At 37.1% G+C, this 17,551-nt stretch overlaps 1 protein-coding gene across 1 annotated transcript in view; it reads right to left on the bottom strand.

Annotated features, from left to right (window-relative positions):
• Positions 1-4,728: 4,728 nt before the first annotated feature.
• Positions 4,729-17,551, bottom strand: part of LOC116177484 — a gene marked incomplete at its 3' end in the record, with an annotated part of 34,936 nt that continues 22,113 nt past the window's right edge. The window contains 6 exon segments of the mRNA XM_031496471.1: positions 4,729-4,884; positions 4,929-5,732; positions 5,782-6,014; positions 6,061-6,192; positions 6,239-6,299; positions 6,346-6,399. Coding sequence (XP_031352331.1) covers positions 4,729-4,884; positions 4,929-5,732; positions 5,782-6,014; positions 6,061-6,192; positions 6,239-6,299; positions 6,346-6,399 — 1,440 coding nt within the window.

Here is a 17,551-nt window from a genome sequence, read left to right as displayed (position 1 = left end):
CTTGGCTAGAAGACATATTCAGATTGCCAGCGATCGTATGAAAAATCAATACAACCTCCGCTCGGCCAATGAAACTTTTGAAGCTGGAGATCTGGTATGGCTGCACAATCCACAGAGGCGAAGAGGTCTTTCTCCCAAGCTACAAAGACAATGGGAAGGTCCATATGAGGTGATCAAGAAAATAAATGACGTGATATATCGTATCAGAATGAACCACCGGAAACCGAAAGTTGTCCACATTAATCGACTCGCACGATATGCCGGATCCAACAACAACGAAGAAGTTAGAGGTATTCGAGAAGAAGAACGCAGCTTTGGGATCGAGCCAAACTTTAACGATTTTATGTCAAATTACGCCCAGCGGAAGAAAGCTCGATTTGGCGTTACTCAGGAAATTTGTCAAAATATTTTTGAGCTTCCGGTTAACGTTTCCATCGCCCATTGTGTCGCTGAAGACCTTCGCATGGGTAGAGGTATAGCTTTCGTATTCCGGAAAAGATTTGGAAGAATGGACGAGTTGTTAAAGCAAAGACCACGAGTGGGTAAAGTACTGCGCTTGGAAGATAGTCAACGCTCTTTGTTCTACTTGGTTTCAAAGAAAATGTCAGAAGGCAAACCCACCTATGAAAACCTCTGGTCTGCTTTAAAAAACTTAAAGAAACTCATCCTCATACTATGACATAAATAGCTTGGCGATCCCGAAGATTGGATGTGGTTTAGATGGGTTGGACTGGAAGATAGTGCGAACCATGATCGAACTGATTTTTAGAAACACTAGCGTTCGAATTACAGTATGCTGCTTCAACCCACAGGGGACGACCCTCCGCAAAACTGTGGACTGTTACTTTTTCAAGAAGGGTGTTTGTCGAGCAGGCTCTGACTGCAGATTCCGACACGAGGCATTAAAAAGTAATACTAACGCAGTTTCTGAACGAGACGTCCAGAATTAAGAAGGGGGCAGTGTAACGAAAATGCTCCAGACATGACGTCGCCTTTGGCGCTCTGGAATTTTCTACGCGTATTCGAGAATGTTCGGGACTTACATTGCTTGCGTGTATAAATGGTTGCGGACCGAACATCGCGGCAGTCTACTACCGAACGAGTATGTAAACATCGAGCACGGAAAGATAAATTGCGAACTGTGAGTGATATAAATAATCGATATAAATTTGTGAGTGATATAAATAATCGATATAAATTGTACGGATTTTATAGTGTTTTAGTTCTGTTTAATAAATATTGACATAAATCGAACCCGAATTTATAAATAACGTTACAGTATTTAAATCTTCAATCTTTTGGTGCATTCATTCAAAACTTCAAACAATGCTGCGATTAAACAGTGGAACAGATTTGGAAGCATACCCTAAATAACGCGCGCTTGTGAAAGCTTCAACCAAAGGATAGGTACAAGCCAAAGAAATGTTCTGTATTTACAGAAAGCGACCTAAGAGGATTTTTTATTTCACCCAGATGACAGTTTCAAAAGTCATACTTGAAGTATCTTTACTTAGTAACTTTAAAGCACGTGTGTTTTAAACGCCTTTTTTCGCACGCATTTGAGTGTTGAAAACAGAGATTGTGATTTAGGTATAATAAAAAACTATTTTATTTGGTTTTTTGCTCATATTTTTGTTAAGTAACATGGCAATTGGACGAAATACGAGGTATTGAATATATTGATGACGAGAAACTCAAATATTAACTGAGGGGGAAAGCTCTAGATTGAAAATTTGAGGCAGTTTCATATTATGTTTCCCTAGTGCGACAGATGTGTCTGTGCAATAACTTTAATCTTCACTTTGTGAGTGCCCTGTTCCAACACTCCGTTCTGAACATATCCGCATTTGAATCTTGAACCAACAGATGCGTTTTGTCATGATCCTCACTTTTCCTTTGGTAGTATCCACTTCCAGCATTCCGTTGTCGTGATAATCGCATTTGAACCCAATTGACAAGTGCGCATGCTCCATAATTTCTATTTAACTTTCGGAGAAGTGTTGTAACTGCTATTATTAGCAGGAAATGATATTGTAATGAATATTCCAGAAATCCCGATAGACATCGGCGATAAACACTGAACGCAGATATGACGCAATCGTTCAGGGAAAAATGGCGTGTTTATTGTAGAACATTCCGAAGCGTTCTAAGAACATTCTAGAACAATTGTCGTTTACTATAAAGCAAACTGTAGCGTATTTCAGTCAGTTCCATCATCTATGCGTTTTTGTTATGTTATAAATTGTAAGGGATAAATAATAATTACTGTTATAAATTAATCCATTTTAAGACTGCTATTAATTTATTGTTGTAGTAAACTTATTCGACATTCTTTTTTTCTATTTGCTCACCATACGGCTTTAAAATGGTCTCACTTTGATGAAGAGTGCGTATTGTAATTTTAAAGTGGGGATAGCTTCGATTAAACTTCCCCATACCTAATTAAATAGACGTGTTTCAATAAAATTTTCCAATAGTAGGGGGTGAATTGACACAAAATTATGAGTTTTTTAAGTAAACTCGAAAAATAACAGATCCCGTTTCTGCGAATTTAGCGACCAAATCTTGAACATAGACATGGCGTAATTTTTTGAAGAGGGGGGCTGGGGGTTAAGGGGGTGGGTGGTTGTCACTCATAACGTCATTCTGGTTCCTCCTCGATACTCCCGAAACGGATTTTCGTGATTTTCAATATCTTCTTGAGTTTGGAAAGTATGGCCGACTGCAAGTTTTAAAATTGACACCCCGTATAAGTATGGGTGGCACAGGCGATCAAAATAAGCACTTTATCTAAATAAATCGAGCGTCCAACGTGTTTCGTTAGGGAGACACCCTCAAAAAAGTCGTGAAATTTGAGTTTCTTCTTAAATTTTTTTTCAGCAACCGCAAGAGTTACAAAGACGTCTTTGAATAGGTTTTGGGGTATGCCATTGGACCTTCGGGTCAGAAAGTATCCCCCGCGTCAGTCGTCTAAATTCGCATATAGGGAGTTCAAAATGTCCAAATAACAAAAAATTATCAAAGTCCTCGTGTGCGAACGAAAACACAGCGCATTTTTGTGTGGCAGATCAGCATTCTATTAGCCAGTTTTGACTCCACCATCAGTAACATTTTGTCAAGGGCTACTATATTCCCTTTGTCTCTTAGCTCGAGCTGCTATTGGCGACACGAGAAAGAGAGACCCCTTTAAGAAACTTTTGGGCGTCAAAATTCGACTACTCCTCGAAGACGCGCGCCTTGCTAAAGGTGGTTAATTTCGCCCCTAGGAACAAATAAAGTTCCGTCGCGCAGGAGTTGTGCGCCTTTACAAGATCTTTACGACGGAATGACTTTGAAAACAATCGGACCAAAACTATAGAAGAAGATAGGAAAAATCACCACGTTAGCATAACACGCTCGGGGATGGCGCTCAGATGTCGTTGACTCCACATCATGTAGCTAGAGGTACAATATAATAATATATATTAATATATAATATAATACAATAGTATGCTACATGGAGTTCCATTACAATAAATAATCAATTCCAGGTATCACAATATCGATTTAAATCTTTACATTTACAGGTAGGTCTGCAAACATACTGCAGCATAAGAAGACGATGAAGATGATGAGAAGAATTTCACCAGAAATAATAAACCACGAACAAGTTTATTTTTTACAATTATTGTGACTACCGTTAAAATATACTACCCAGAAGGTGAGCAGCTCAAACAAGAATTTTCCGAAAAAACTTAATTGCGACCGATACTGTCTTTTTTTCCGTGGATCGCTAACGAACGGATAAAAAAACCTTCCAAAAGAACCCCCCGAAATTACTTTGGCATTAATGAATCCCTACAAAATGACGAATTATTCACGCAAACGGACATACTTAATCGTTAATTCGTTGCTTAAAATTCCGTCCTACCGACCAAATAATGGTAAATTAAATCATTCCCACATACTTTTCAAATATACTAATTTGCAAATCTCACTCTGCTGCCGCGTGCGCATTTGTAACTAAATCGGCCCTCTAAATCCCGACAACCTGTAAACTTTCTATGATATGCAATGCCCGCCAAACTGCTTTACTCTTAGAAGTTCCACAATTTCTAACTTCACAACGAAATTTCGAAAAAAATTTAAATGCAAATTTGGAGCTACCGTTACGGTGTTTTTGCAAGTTTTGATTTTTCATCGAAATTACAATCGGCAGTTCCTTTTGAAATGAAAGTCTGCTTAGACTATTATTTAAAAACATTTTAATACACAAAACAAATACAACAATTAGGTATAATTTTGTAGTGGTCTATTTATTATGCAGGACAAACAAATTTTTGTTTCTGCAGGCGCGTCGAATCATAGGCGCGGTTGTAATTAAAAGAGGAAATCTACAAAATAAATAACTAATTTATAAAGATTAGATTATTTTCCTCTAAAAATATATCAGAAAATAGATTACTCTCAAAACCTAATTTGATCACAGGAGCACAATTAAATTATTCTAAGCCTCCCAATATCGCTTCGTCACAATGACGCTTACATCACCGCATGATCCCTCGCCCTTAGAGTATAAATTTAGCTAGGGTAAAATGACACGACAGAATTGGATACATTTATTACAGTACAAGGTGGTGTCCCTTGTCAAGTCAGAATACGAGCTTATAATGGGGTAAACATTTGCATTTTGAAAATAGTAAGAGGTGAGGTCGCAATAATATTTGCATATTGAACACAATTGCTTACCTAACTGATTCTTTCCATCGTTAAGCTGCAAATCGAAGAGTGGGCCTGGTTTCTTAACATCGAGTCGCTCGGGTCTCTTAAACCCACTATTGTAACGCTCGAGTAACTCGTCTAGGTCATTATTGAAGGATTCTTCCTCGTCAACCCTTGTGTTTCCTGAAATTAATATAAATATCGATCAATGCAAAACTTCCGCTTACCCTGAATTTGTGAGTCAGGGACGTACACGACGCCTCCTTCTGTGTAGATACCGGATTGTCCATTGTTATTGTTATTATTATCACTGGTTTTAGTAGCCAAACCGCTGGACGGTTGGTGATTGTTAGTAAATTGGGTAACGTCGACGTCATTGCCATACTTGTCGTGCAATTGTTTCAACTCGCGAAATATTTCCGGTTCCGTCGACTCTCCACTTCCATCATCTTGCCTTTCCACGCCGTTATCCTCGTTCTCCTCATAATAGACTCTCGACTCGGGCAAGTCATCTCCAAGTCCTTGAATATCTCTAGACTCCCATCCAGATCTGAAACCTTCCGGAGTATTGTAGAGCATTGAAAATCTCTCGGGCTCGACTGGCTCGTCATTCTCCATCCTTTGCCTGAGCAGTGCGAGGACGTCAGTGTCGTAATTACTCTCCTCCTTGTCGAACCCTTCCAAAATCGCCTGTAAGATCGGTACATTTTCCGGTTGCAGCAATTTTCGTACGTCATCCGAGTTGAGGTTAAATTTGCTTAAAAAATTTATAGTGGGGTAAAATTCTTTGAAATCGTCAACGCTTAAATCCGTCGTCGAAGTGTAAGGAATGTCGTTTGTAAGGAACTCGTTCTCGTTACCATCAGATAGGTAATCCTGAGAGTCTCTCGTTTCCTCCCCCAGTCTAAAACCTAGCGGGCTATTATAATACTCGTTAAAGTACGTAGGGGATACGGAACGGCGCCTCATTTGCGGAATCCATTCGCGCTTCTTTATTTCATAGCCCGCGTAAGGATCGGGCATATCAAATACTGGAATGTTTAATCGTGTGGTCGAGTTTCCTCTGTTTCACCTACTTACCGTCGACTGCATTCGGAGGCAAAATTATGTCACGCGCCGCGGCTCGTTCGTCGGGAATTGGAGGGTAGTAGACTTCATCTGCATATTGGGCGTGAGGGTTCTCGGCGCTCGGTGTAAATTTCACAATTGCAACTTTATCAGGGTCGATAGTGTCTTCACCTTCTAACGCTTTAAGCGCACCTTCCAAGTCTTGATCAACTAAATGTGAACATGTAATCGGGTCGAACGCAATGCTAGAACTTAACGTTAGTGGTTGGGGGGACAAACGACGACACCTACTCATTTTTAGCGGCGAACAGCATGCCTTGCAGTGTACACTGAGTATATGCATGACTCCAACGGTAACCCAAAGCGAACAGTCTCCTCAGTTCACGACTTAAAGCGTGCAACACCTCCCTTTCCAGATCAAACCTGCAACACCTCCAATTAGAAAACTTATGCGCAATGGAGTACATACCGATACAAGTCTTCCTCCTCCACACTTCCCGTTGTAGGCAAACATCGCCCAAAGGCGTAATCTGAGCAAGTCGACTTAATACATAATATAACTGTTAGATTACTCACCATCAAAGCACCATTCGATTTCCTCCAAGCAAAGTCGCTGGCTGAAGAGACACCCTAGGGACAAAAACAGTATAAAAGTTTTGTGCGTAGGGAGTGCTCGAAGCGGCGGCGAGAGAAAATCACAAACACCGAAACCGCAGGGGATCATATTTAATGAAACTGGGGGTGTCTATCTCAGCGAGATCGTATTTAAACATCTTTATTCCATAAAATGTTTCACCTAGATATATTTATATCCTTATTGACGATTGTGCTTTATTCTCTCTAACTTAATTTGTGCGTTGGGACATCTGGCTCCAGGGATCGATTTTGCTTTCAAAAGTCATGTTTATATTTTCGAAGAAGGTCTTAGCTGACAATGCAAGATCAATATTTATTGGATAATATGAGACCAATTTAAATAAAAAGTAACTCAAAGCAATATTAAATGGAGATTCTCATGGAGAGAATGAGAAAGGATGACAATAATACGAAAACGCATATCATGATGAAAAGAGTAAAAAAATGCATGAAACCTATATTTCAGTAGTAATCCCTTTTTCCAAATAAGTACTGGTTTTCATCAATTATACTTTCCTGTAATTATAATAATTAACTTAACCTTAATATTCATGAGATTAATAAGAAATTCACTGCTCATCTGTAAATAGAACTTTAACTTCATTTTGGTGAGAAATTCTTATTTATTCAGGAAATAAACTGTAATTTTTCGTTTACACTGAATGTAACGATGTAACGAATTATAATTAATTTTTAGTTATTTAAATTTAAAGCTCTCAAATAATTATTTTTCGTCTCTTAGAAAAAAAGCACGATCATATTCAGATTTAAACTTTTGCTTTTAAATTAAAAACAAGATATTTCCATGAAACGTATGTATCAGAAACAGGTCTGTTCATTAAAATCTGATCTGTTCCATAGAAACAGCTCTGTTCAGTAGAAGTAGGTCCCAGCTTCGTTTAACCTGTTTCTGATACAGACCCGTTTCTGCTCAGCCAACCTGTTTCTGATAAACAGGCCTGTTTCCGTTGACAAACATTTTCGCGCTCATCCTACGTAGCGACCGCGTACCCCTAACACGTCTCCCGAACCTCAGCTCGGTAACATAAATTAAAACAACCAAGGACAAAATAATTAATCGCGCTTTGGTATTTCTTTTCCGTTACAATGAACTAGTAGAAAGAAGAATAGGTACGCATTGTTACTTAACGTCGTTAGTGAACAAAAGGAGATTGAACTTTGTTTGTGAAATTCATAACCATAAAAAGTTTATCGCTTTTTCTTTGTAAAATTTTTGTGTGTAAAATTTGCCCCGAGTGAGTCCTTCGGTGTGAATAATCACAAAAGCTAATCGTTTAAATACACTGCGTCCAAAGAACATTTGCTTTACAGGAAATTTCATCGAGAAACGTTTCCCGACAAGAAAGTTCCAATTAACAACTCCACCAGTTAATTGTCCGCATCATTGTCATTATAAGGAGAACGTTCCGAACTTATTTTTGTACCAGCAGAGTTATCTACAATGACATTCTGTTTACGAGATACAGAGAATAAAGTTCTAATAAATTTATTAAGGCTAGAATCTGTGGCTTCATTGATGTTTTGTATTGCATGTATTTTCTCACTGATGAACTCATTACAATTGGAACTGATAGAGTAAGTTGGGCTTTTCATTTAAAGTTGGTTCAGATATCAACAAAAAGAGTCTCCAATCTAGTGGATCCATTATGATTATTTTTAGGGGAAGTGAATATAAAAAATTGTGCCGCATATTGTTATTAAATTCGATATTATTTTAAGGGTAAGTCACAAAGGCCGTGGCCACGAACTTGATCTAGTTATCCTGAATTTTTTTAGCGAAAACTAGAAATAAGAAATTCTGTAAAGGGACATGTAAAGTGGAACCATTCCACCATTTGTTTTTTATCATTATATCCAAAACATTAGACAGAGCAGTTGTTTGCTTAGTGAAAATTAAAAGTTTCTATCGTCCGAGCAGCAACCGAATATCTCTCTTGTTATTTATCGAAATCCAGGTTAAGTGAAGTTTCCTGAAACTGTCAGCGAGCGTTTTCATGTCTTTGACAATTGCGCCTGAATATAGCAAACCGTTCACGACGTATTATTTAGATTCTTTTAAAAAACTGTAGTAATTTAAGATTTTTTAATTATCAACCGTCTGCGTGCGGAGTATTATGTCCTCACAAGCTTGGTAAGCTTCTCGTGCTTTCAGGGAATTTGTTCTAATTGTGATGTGTTTCGGAATAAATGTTTGTCAATGTTAATCAAATAATTTGTGTTTATTCGAATCCTCTGTGCGACCCAGATAGAGTTTTCATGTCAAAATTTTACCGAAAATTTATTTCAGGCGTTGATCAAAATGTGAGTAATAAATTCTTTGCAATTCTCTAATCGAGGCAACCGAGTCTCTCTATTTGAGAAATTTTAAGTCGCTATTAAGATTTTTCTTCAAATCAGATGCCGCATGTGTATCAGAATTTTCCTAAAGTTTTTACATATGGGTTAAGTAAATCATAAAAGTGTATGGTAGTTGTATACTTGTTGCTTTTGTCGCTTTTATAAATTGTTTATTTATATTTACAATTGTAAAACTTAAAATTGCGTGTTAAAACGTAAGGACATCGGTCGTTTGCGATAAGGAGTTTTATCAGGTGAAATTTAATTAACGCACGTGTTTTATCATGAAACCTTTCTAAAAGGTTTGTCTAGGTTTGTCTTTCCTTAAAAGATAAAAATGTCTACAGTCCGAGCACCCACCGAAAATTTCTTCTCATTTATGAAGATTCAGTTTAATAAAAAAAAAGTGAAGTTCGGAAGCTGTCAGCGTTTGTGTTAAGTGCGTCTTATATCGCAAATTTTGTACGAACAGATTATTTGGATTATTCAGAAAAAAACTGTAAGTAATTTCAAAATTTCTTGCTTTATTTATCGACCACTTGCGTACGGCGTACTATGCCCAAACAATCTTTTCTTTCCTACAGGGATTTTGTTTCAGTGCGTGCGACCCAGATAGAGTTTTCATGTCAGATTTATCACAGTTTTAAAGATGAGACAACTTTATTTTTTCAATAGAAATTATGGTTTCCACTACGAAAAACTCAAAAAGAATAGCTAAACGAAAGAAATATAAAAAAATTGTTTTTGTGCGATATGTAACCATCCAAAAATAAAGAGAGACTTATAAAACTGAAATTCTTTCCCCATTCAATCGTTTAGCTCCTGAGATCTCCGTTTTATTATCATCTTAATAATGAATTTACACTGTCGATTTAAGCAATAAGGTGTATAAAGAAAATTCGATCCACGTACAGGCTATTCCATAAAATTTCCTCTAGCTACGTGCCCCTACTCACTACTGCAATAAGGGAAAGATTTCTGAAATGGTTCAGAAGCACACTCTAATTATTATCCGCAAGCTAATTAAATATAAATCCATTGTCATTTTAAGTACAGCTGATTTTCACGTTGTAACACAGGGGTGAGAGATCTGGCGATCCTTTTCTTTATGTCTTAAATGATTTAATTGGCTTATAAGAATTTATGCGCCGTTTACCATCCAAGCCAAATACACATAAAGTGGAAATTCAAAATATTGGCGTTAGACGGGTAACCGTAACCCATTTCAAATACAAATATTGCTAATGCATCTGACTAATCAATTTTTATAATTTAAAATTGTCGAAGTACTTCGGTTGATCATGGCAAAGTCGGTAAAACTGTTGAATCCTGGTGGCGTTGATTATCGAAGTTTAAATTAAATCCACCGTTAATTAAAGACGGGGGAAACGCGAGACTGCTCTACACAAAATAAAATCTTAACTTATAGATTTTGTTCTCAAGAACGGAAGACCTATCCGTGTCTATAGTTTTTTATGCATGTGAAGGTAAAATCAAAGGTAAAGATGTTTTAACATTATTCATACTTTTGATATACATTTTGAAGTAAAAAGCGATTTCCTTCGATTCTAAAAATCTGAAATAGCTTGGTCTGTTCAACACGGTCACGTGGTAGCTGCGTAAATTACATTATCTTGGAGGCAGAAAGGAAGGCCGGTCGTAATGGAGCGAACAAGTTTTTATCCCGACGATCTACCCTTAGTACGAAGCAAATATACTATCTCGTTAAAGGTACTTTAAAGTTTTCCCTTATAAATTACGAAAGCGCGAATCCTCACAAATGTAATTAATAAAGCTAAATTCTGTTGCGTTGATTACGAAACGAAAGCTTTATTTGAAACGGAGAGGAAAAACGTTGAAAAGCACCCAGGGATCTAATTAATTCATTTTCAACGTAGCTGGAATATTGTTCTTTGTTAGTTTAGCATAGTTCGTGGACTAAACCGCCAAAATTGCTTTCAAATGGGAATATTAAGGTCCTTGGGTTAACTGTTTTTGATAGCAACTTTGAAGGGCACTTGTAGGTAAATGTTTACCTTACAAAATTGTCGACTTACTCCCACAAATCTGTTGTGGGAAATCTCATTATTGAATACGTACTGTTTTCAGCTGTTCTATCAACTTCCGCCACTGCGATTATCAGATTATCGACAAAATTTCCGATTTCGCAAAGCAAATATGAAAACGTATGTAACCGCGTCGTCAAATGAAAATCAAAATAATAGGGTCACGAAACATTCATATTTGTCTACCTTCATTACTTCCAGTGGCAACGAAATGAATTTCCACAACACCCATTTGTCATGAACACGTCTAGTCAGCTTTTTTGGTCACAGTCTGAAACGCAGAAGGTTTCTTTTATTTATCCTGACACGTGAGCGAAAGGAAATTCTAGCTTCAACGCTGCAATAGACCGAAAAGGGCAGCATCATTTAACAAAGTGGATTTTATTGTCTTTATTTTGTGGGCCTCCGCAAATTATCAAACAACATGAAAACGACAACCACCCACTCACATCTGAAAGAAACAAGCATCGGGTAATGAAAAGAACGAGCGTTCTAATGGCACTGTGTACATTCCGCTCACGTCGTTCTTCACAATTGACCGTATTTCAGAAGCTTTTGGCCAAATTAATCGGAAAAACTACAAAGTCAATCCATTATTTAAGGATTCCATTCTTAAATTTCTATCTCAGCCAACGAACATTAAAGAGTCTGGTTTAGACATTTGTGGTCGGGACAAATTTGGATCTGTAAATTCTCAAAATTGTCGGTATAGGAATTTTTATATCGCTTCATCAGAAAAAAGAACGGAACTTATCTGCGAGAAAATGAAGCGCGTTAAGATAATAACGAGTGTTCAAGCAGATAAGAGTCGAAACGCTAGCGAGTTCCTGGTTCTCAAAACCGTGGTAACGGAGCATGAGGGGCGGGTTTCTGCTATACCTTCACATGTATAAAAAATTCCTGTGACTAGCACAGATACTACCCTCACACCTGCGCATGCGCTTTCTGCCCAAAGCTTTTCAGTTGTTTTTTTTTGTCTAGGAATATGTGTACCAAATTTGGTTCCAATCGGTTCAGCCGTTTAGCCGGAAACGAGAGTACAGACAGACAGGCAGACAGACATCATCGACATTTTGTTTGATTCGGATATCTGGTACTTCAATAGTTAGTGCAGCGGAGAGCCGGCGCTAACTCGCTTATTTGAGGTAGTTTTTTTTCGGAGTAGAAAGAATTGGGACCCACACCATTTTGTTCAGAAATGTTTGAACCTTCAGAATCTCGCTTTACGACATTTTCCCGTGGTCCTGACAAAAGTTATAGGCCGCTAAAGTTGAAATTTACTCATTTTCGCGCGCGCGACTAGACCACCGAAAGTATTTATTTTCTCAGCAACTAAGCGATATACATCAATAATTCCTTTTGTAAAATGAAAGTACATTTATAGCAGAATCTAAAGCATTCAATTTACCTACCTTGTTATAGACAGTTTTTAGAAAAATGACCGTTAACTTCCAAAATTCGTGTAGCAGATGAAAAGTGCGCACTTTGAACTCTCATAACTTTTTATTTCACGATATCGATTTCCAATATTTATAGCTCATTCGATGCTCCAAAGCATTGTGATTATTTTATTTTCTATAACATTACCGTGAATTTTTCATAATAAAAAAGTTACGGTCATTTAAGTAAAAACCTACCGACCTCGCCGAGTCGGTAATCGCGAGTGAGATGGAGAGGGAAGGATAGTCAGCAGCGTTCGCTAAACAAGGAGCGATGCGTAAGAGATTTTACTTTACTAAGAAATTTCTCTCCGAATACCAAAACTAGCTATTTAGGCCGTTTAGTGTACAAATGCATTCCGCCGAGTTGCATTGTAAAATCTCAAACAATTCATTAACTCCATGTATCTCAGTTCTTTGGTGAAATATATAGGTACAAATAGGTAAATTTAAATTTAAATTTCCCTGTAAATTTTGGGGGTTACTCCACATCAGGTATCTCTTGTGCTGTGCTGTATATTGCAAGATCAGCAGTAACAACGGTATGATTTTGTCCCAAAGATTCAGGCTTGTTTTTTTATTTCACTAGACGATGGTTAGGATGGTATTGTAGCTCGCTGCTGGAGAATTCAAAAACGGCATAGGTATATTATATTGAATGGTAGATACCGGAACTTACTTAGGAGGATTATCAGCAGGTACTTAGGCTGTTAAAGTCAGTTATCTGGTCGTTATCTAGTGATAGGTAAACCTGGTGGTCAATCATTTCTAGACATGCCGTCTGCATGATCTCGAATTTAAACTTAACTTAAATAATTTAAATATGTAGTCATCTCAATAGTTTCAAAACTTTTATGAGTTTATTTTTTCCCCCCGGTTCTTTTGAAATGTGTTAAATTCAACTTTCAACTTTTAATGTAATAATTCAACCCTCCGGTTGGTTGTCTTGTCTTAACAAGGCTTGATAATACCTAATTCGTTTTGAAACTTAGGACAACCTTTCCGGTTTAACCACCCTTCAGGTTTTTTCACTTGGCTTCGGCCAGTTAATAATTAAAAAACAACATGTTCGTCTTATTCGTCTTCAACGTTTGTAACTTACCGTTTTCCTGTTAAATTTCACATCGCCTGATGATGGCAGTACGCCGAAGCTATAGTCGCTTTTATTTTTAAAAACTTCAACGAATAAAAACTATATGGGGAAGGTTTAGAGAGTTTTGATCACACAATATATTTCAACCCCCATTTCGAGGAACGATGGATCCAAACACCAAAAAAAAAAAGAAAAAAATCCATGTATTCGTTTAGGAGCCACCCTCAAAAAAGTGGTAAAGTTTCTTTTTTTCTCAGCAACAGTTACAGAGATTGGTGGTAAGTCTTTGAATAGGTTTTGCTGTATGCCCTTTCCGGTTTTGCAAATAATTTTTCAAAATTCCTACCGCAAAAGGACACACCCCTCAATAGGGGTGCGAAAAAATGTTGATTTCGACGAAATTTGGTATCTGGTGGTTTTTGAATCTGAAATTAGTTTTTGAAAATTCGAAAAAAATAATTCCACTGCAATTCTTGGCCGGACAACGAAAATTGACAAAATTCCACGAAGTTTGTTGTCTAGGTACATACTTACGGAACAAAATTATTGAACAGTTTTTCTTAAGGTCATTTTTCAAACAAAAGTTACACTCATTTGCAAATTGGTCTTTCGGGTCAGAAAATGTTCTCCGACAGTGGCATAACAAGTACAGTAAACGTCAATATTACATGTTCTGCTAAGGGTGTCTACCTACATTTCACAAAAATTTGTCAAATAAAAAATGATAATTTTATCACAGCGAGCAACTTCGACATCAATGAGGAAACAGTCACAGAATAAGAATAAGTAGGCCATATTCTGTGGAAACAGACGAAAAAAATTCAACGCACAGTCTTTTTTCAAAAGCGAGATACATCGACAGAAGAAATCCAAATTCCTCGTTTACCTATCACTAGATAACGACCAGATAACTGACTTTAACAGCCTAAGTACCTGCTGATAATCCTCCTAAGTAAGTTCCGGTATCTACCATTCAATATAATATACCTATGCCGTTTTTGAATTCTCCACCAGCGAGCTACAATACCATCCTAACCATCGTCTAGTGAAATCAAAAAACAAGCCTGAATCTTTGGGACAAAATCATACCGTTGTTACTGCTGATCTTGCAATATACAGCACAGCACAAGAGATACCTAATGTGGAGTAACCCCCAAAATTTACAGGGAAAGGTACCTATTTGTACCTATATATTTCACCAAAGAACTGAGATACATGGAGTTAATGAATTGTTTGAGATTTTACAATGCAACTCGGCGGAATGCATTTGTAAACTAAACGGCCTAAATAGCTAGTTTTGGTATTCGGAGAGAAATTTCTTAGTAAAGTAAAATCTCTTACGCATCGCTCCTTGTTTAGCGAACGCTGCTGACTATCCTTCCCTCTCCGTCTCACTCGCGATTACCGACTCGGCGAGGTCGGTAGGTTTTTACTTAAATGACCGTAACTTTTTTATTATGAAAAATTCACGGTAATGTTATAGAAAATAAAATAATCACAATGCTTTGGAGCATCGAATGAGCTATAAATATTGGAAATCGATATCGTGAAATAAAAAGTTATGAGAGTTCAAAGTGCGCACTTTTCATCTGCTACACGAATTTTGGAAGTTGACGGTCATTTTTCTAAAAACTGTGCATAACAAGGTAGGTAAATTGAATGCTTTAGATTCTGCTATAAATGTACTTTCATTTTACAAAAGGAATTATTGATGTATATCGCTTAGTTGCTGAGAAAATAAATACTTTCGGTGGTCTAGTCGCGCGCGCGAAAATGAACAAAATGGTGTGGGTCCCAATTCTTTCTACTCCGAAAAAATTTTTTGAACGATTTCGCGGCTCTCTCCGCTGCACTAAGTGTATTTCCGTCAAAAAGTGCGAGTATCTAAGTAAAAATCGGGTGGGAGAAAGGCACTCATAGCTAAACTTTCGAGGCGAATACATGCAGGTCGAATGCTGCATTTTTAGATCGCGTATGGAATTCTTAGCCAAACCTTCGAGGCAAACCCTTCGTAACGTAAGCACGGCGATTTTTAGATCGCGTAACACGAAATTCTTCGCCAAGCTTTCAAAGGGAATCACGTGTTACTTTTACAGCGGAAGCGAACAAATTCGTTTCGTAGTATTATCGGATTAACGTGCTCCCATAAGTGTTGGCACGAAAAAGCGTTAAGGGGTAAGGTGCAAAACGTTCATTGCGAATATATTTGGAGCAGTTAGATAAGTCAATCACAACTGTGCACCTCTGAGCATACGGGGTGTTATTAGATCTACATTAAACGGCAACCGTTAAAACGGTTAAAGACAATTAATTAGTGCTTTTAAAAATCCTCAATTATAAGGGTATTTTGGACATTTTCATACTGCGGAACAATGGTAAATCATTTTAGCGAAAAAACCAAATTTCGAGAAACCTAAAGCACGATTTGTTCGTGTTTCCCATTGTCTTACATCTTTCCAAATTCACTTTCATCGAGTAATTTTACCTGGCGATACGAAAGGTAAGACTGTATTGTACAGTGCGCTCCACCAACCAATTTTCCGAATTGCTGCTACCCTTCCAACGGAGGAAATCAACTATCGATTGGAGAAAATTGTGATTCATCGATAAATAATGTAATAATTAATTTTTGCATTGCATTTTTTGGGGATTTTGTATAAAAGATTTACATTTAAAGTCATTCTAACATTCCTGAAAAGGTCGACTCACCGAAGTTTATCGCGTGAACTAATTTGTGTTTTTTTTATGAATGATACGCGACCCCAAACCAAAAATATTAGTAATTTTTTCTCATGAATTGTGAACGTTCAGTTCAGTAATACCATTCATTAATGTGGGTTACATTTTTATTTAGCATCCAGAGGCGTGTAAATGACATGAAACAAAATTAACAACATCCCTAAAAGAAAGAAAAACTTGCAAAGCTTGTTTGGACATAATACCCTGCACGCAAGCGGCCGATAATTTTAAAAACGTCTTAAATTATTTGTTTTTTTTCTAATAATACTATAAATAATCTGGTCGTACAAGATTTGCGATATAGGGACACTAAACTTGCACGAGCGCTACACACCTGATCAACTATATAAAAAAAAATTGGGAAAACGTGTTTAATATTAAGTTACGGACTAATTTGGAACATAAGATTACTGTAATACAATCGAGTTCCACAACTCTAATCCTTCGAGAGTAACCCAACGCGCCGTTGACTATTGGGTTACGAATATTTCAGTAACATTAATGAGGATTCGTCTTTCGTACACCTATGCTGAAAGTATTTAAGTGTTATCTCCTGGCATACTAAACGGGAAAAGACGTTTACATAAAATTTCATCTATCTTATGAAAGTGAGTCGGGTGTCAAAGAAATTTGGTTCAAGAGCGCATTGCTCGTGCATACAAAGATGACGGGTTGAGACAACAACACCTAGTATTTTAGGTGTTGTTGGTTGACAGAGTTTCCTCTCTTGGTGAATTAACTCATAATTATCGATTTAGCATCGCTGTGTCACAGAGACTTATTCCAATTCGTCTTTCGCTCATAACAAATATCTGCAGCATGTACGGATACTTGATTTTGATGAAACATCTAGCGTCTGTGCCCCACGGCCCTAGGGTTCCCACCGCAAAACCAACAAACTGAAAGTCTTGAATTAGATTTGTACGAGTATAATTGTTGCGTTTTATGTTTTAATAAACTTAATTTGCGGTTTCTCGGATTTAATTGAATTAATTTAATTATTTCTTTGAAATTAATATAAGGGCAGAATTAAGGTGAGGACTGTTTTGAAGAACTATATAAAGTTGTAAAACGTATACACCATTTATTTCTATGTGTTTAAATATGCCGTATAATACTCGTACAATAAAAATGACACTTTTGCATAAGTAAACGATAAAAACAAACATAGAATAACATTAATACTGTTATCCTTTGACTACACATTGAAATGAAATTATCCCAGTGAAAAGCCATCGAGAGAGAAAAGAGAAATTGCAAACCTACACTACTTTTAAAAAATGGCAAATTGTCCATTTCAAATTGACCAAAGAAGAGGAAGAAAAGGTACTTATGTGTGTATTAGTTCTATGAATGAGTGCGAATAAAGCGTTCAACAGAACAGTCTCTGTACGTACGTACATATAACGTTTTCCCAGTTTACAAATATTCACACACGAAAGGGATGCACA

This window comes from Photinus pyralis, unplaced genomic scaffold (genome assembly GCF_008802855.1).
Source record: "Photinus pyralis isolate 1611_PpyrPB1 unplaced genomic scaffold, Ppyr1.3 Ppyr1.4_LG7, whole genome shotgun sequence".
In the NCBI taxonomy this organism is placed as follows: domain Eukaryota; kingdom Metazoa; phylum Arthropoda; class Insecta; order Coleoptera; family Lampyridae; genus Photinus; species Photinus pyralis.
The sequence above is the reverse complement of the archived record's forward strand: the minus strand, read 5'-3'. Positions and strand labels throughout refer to the sequence as shown.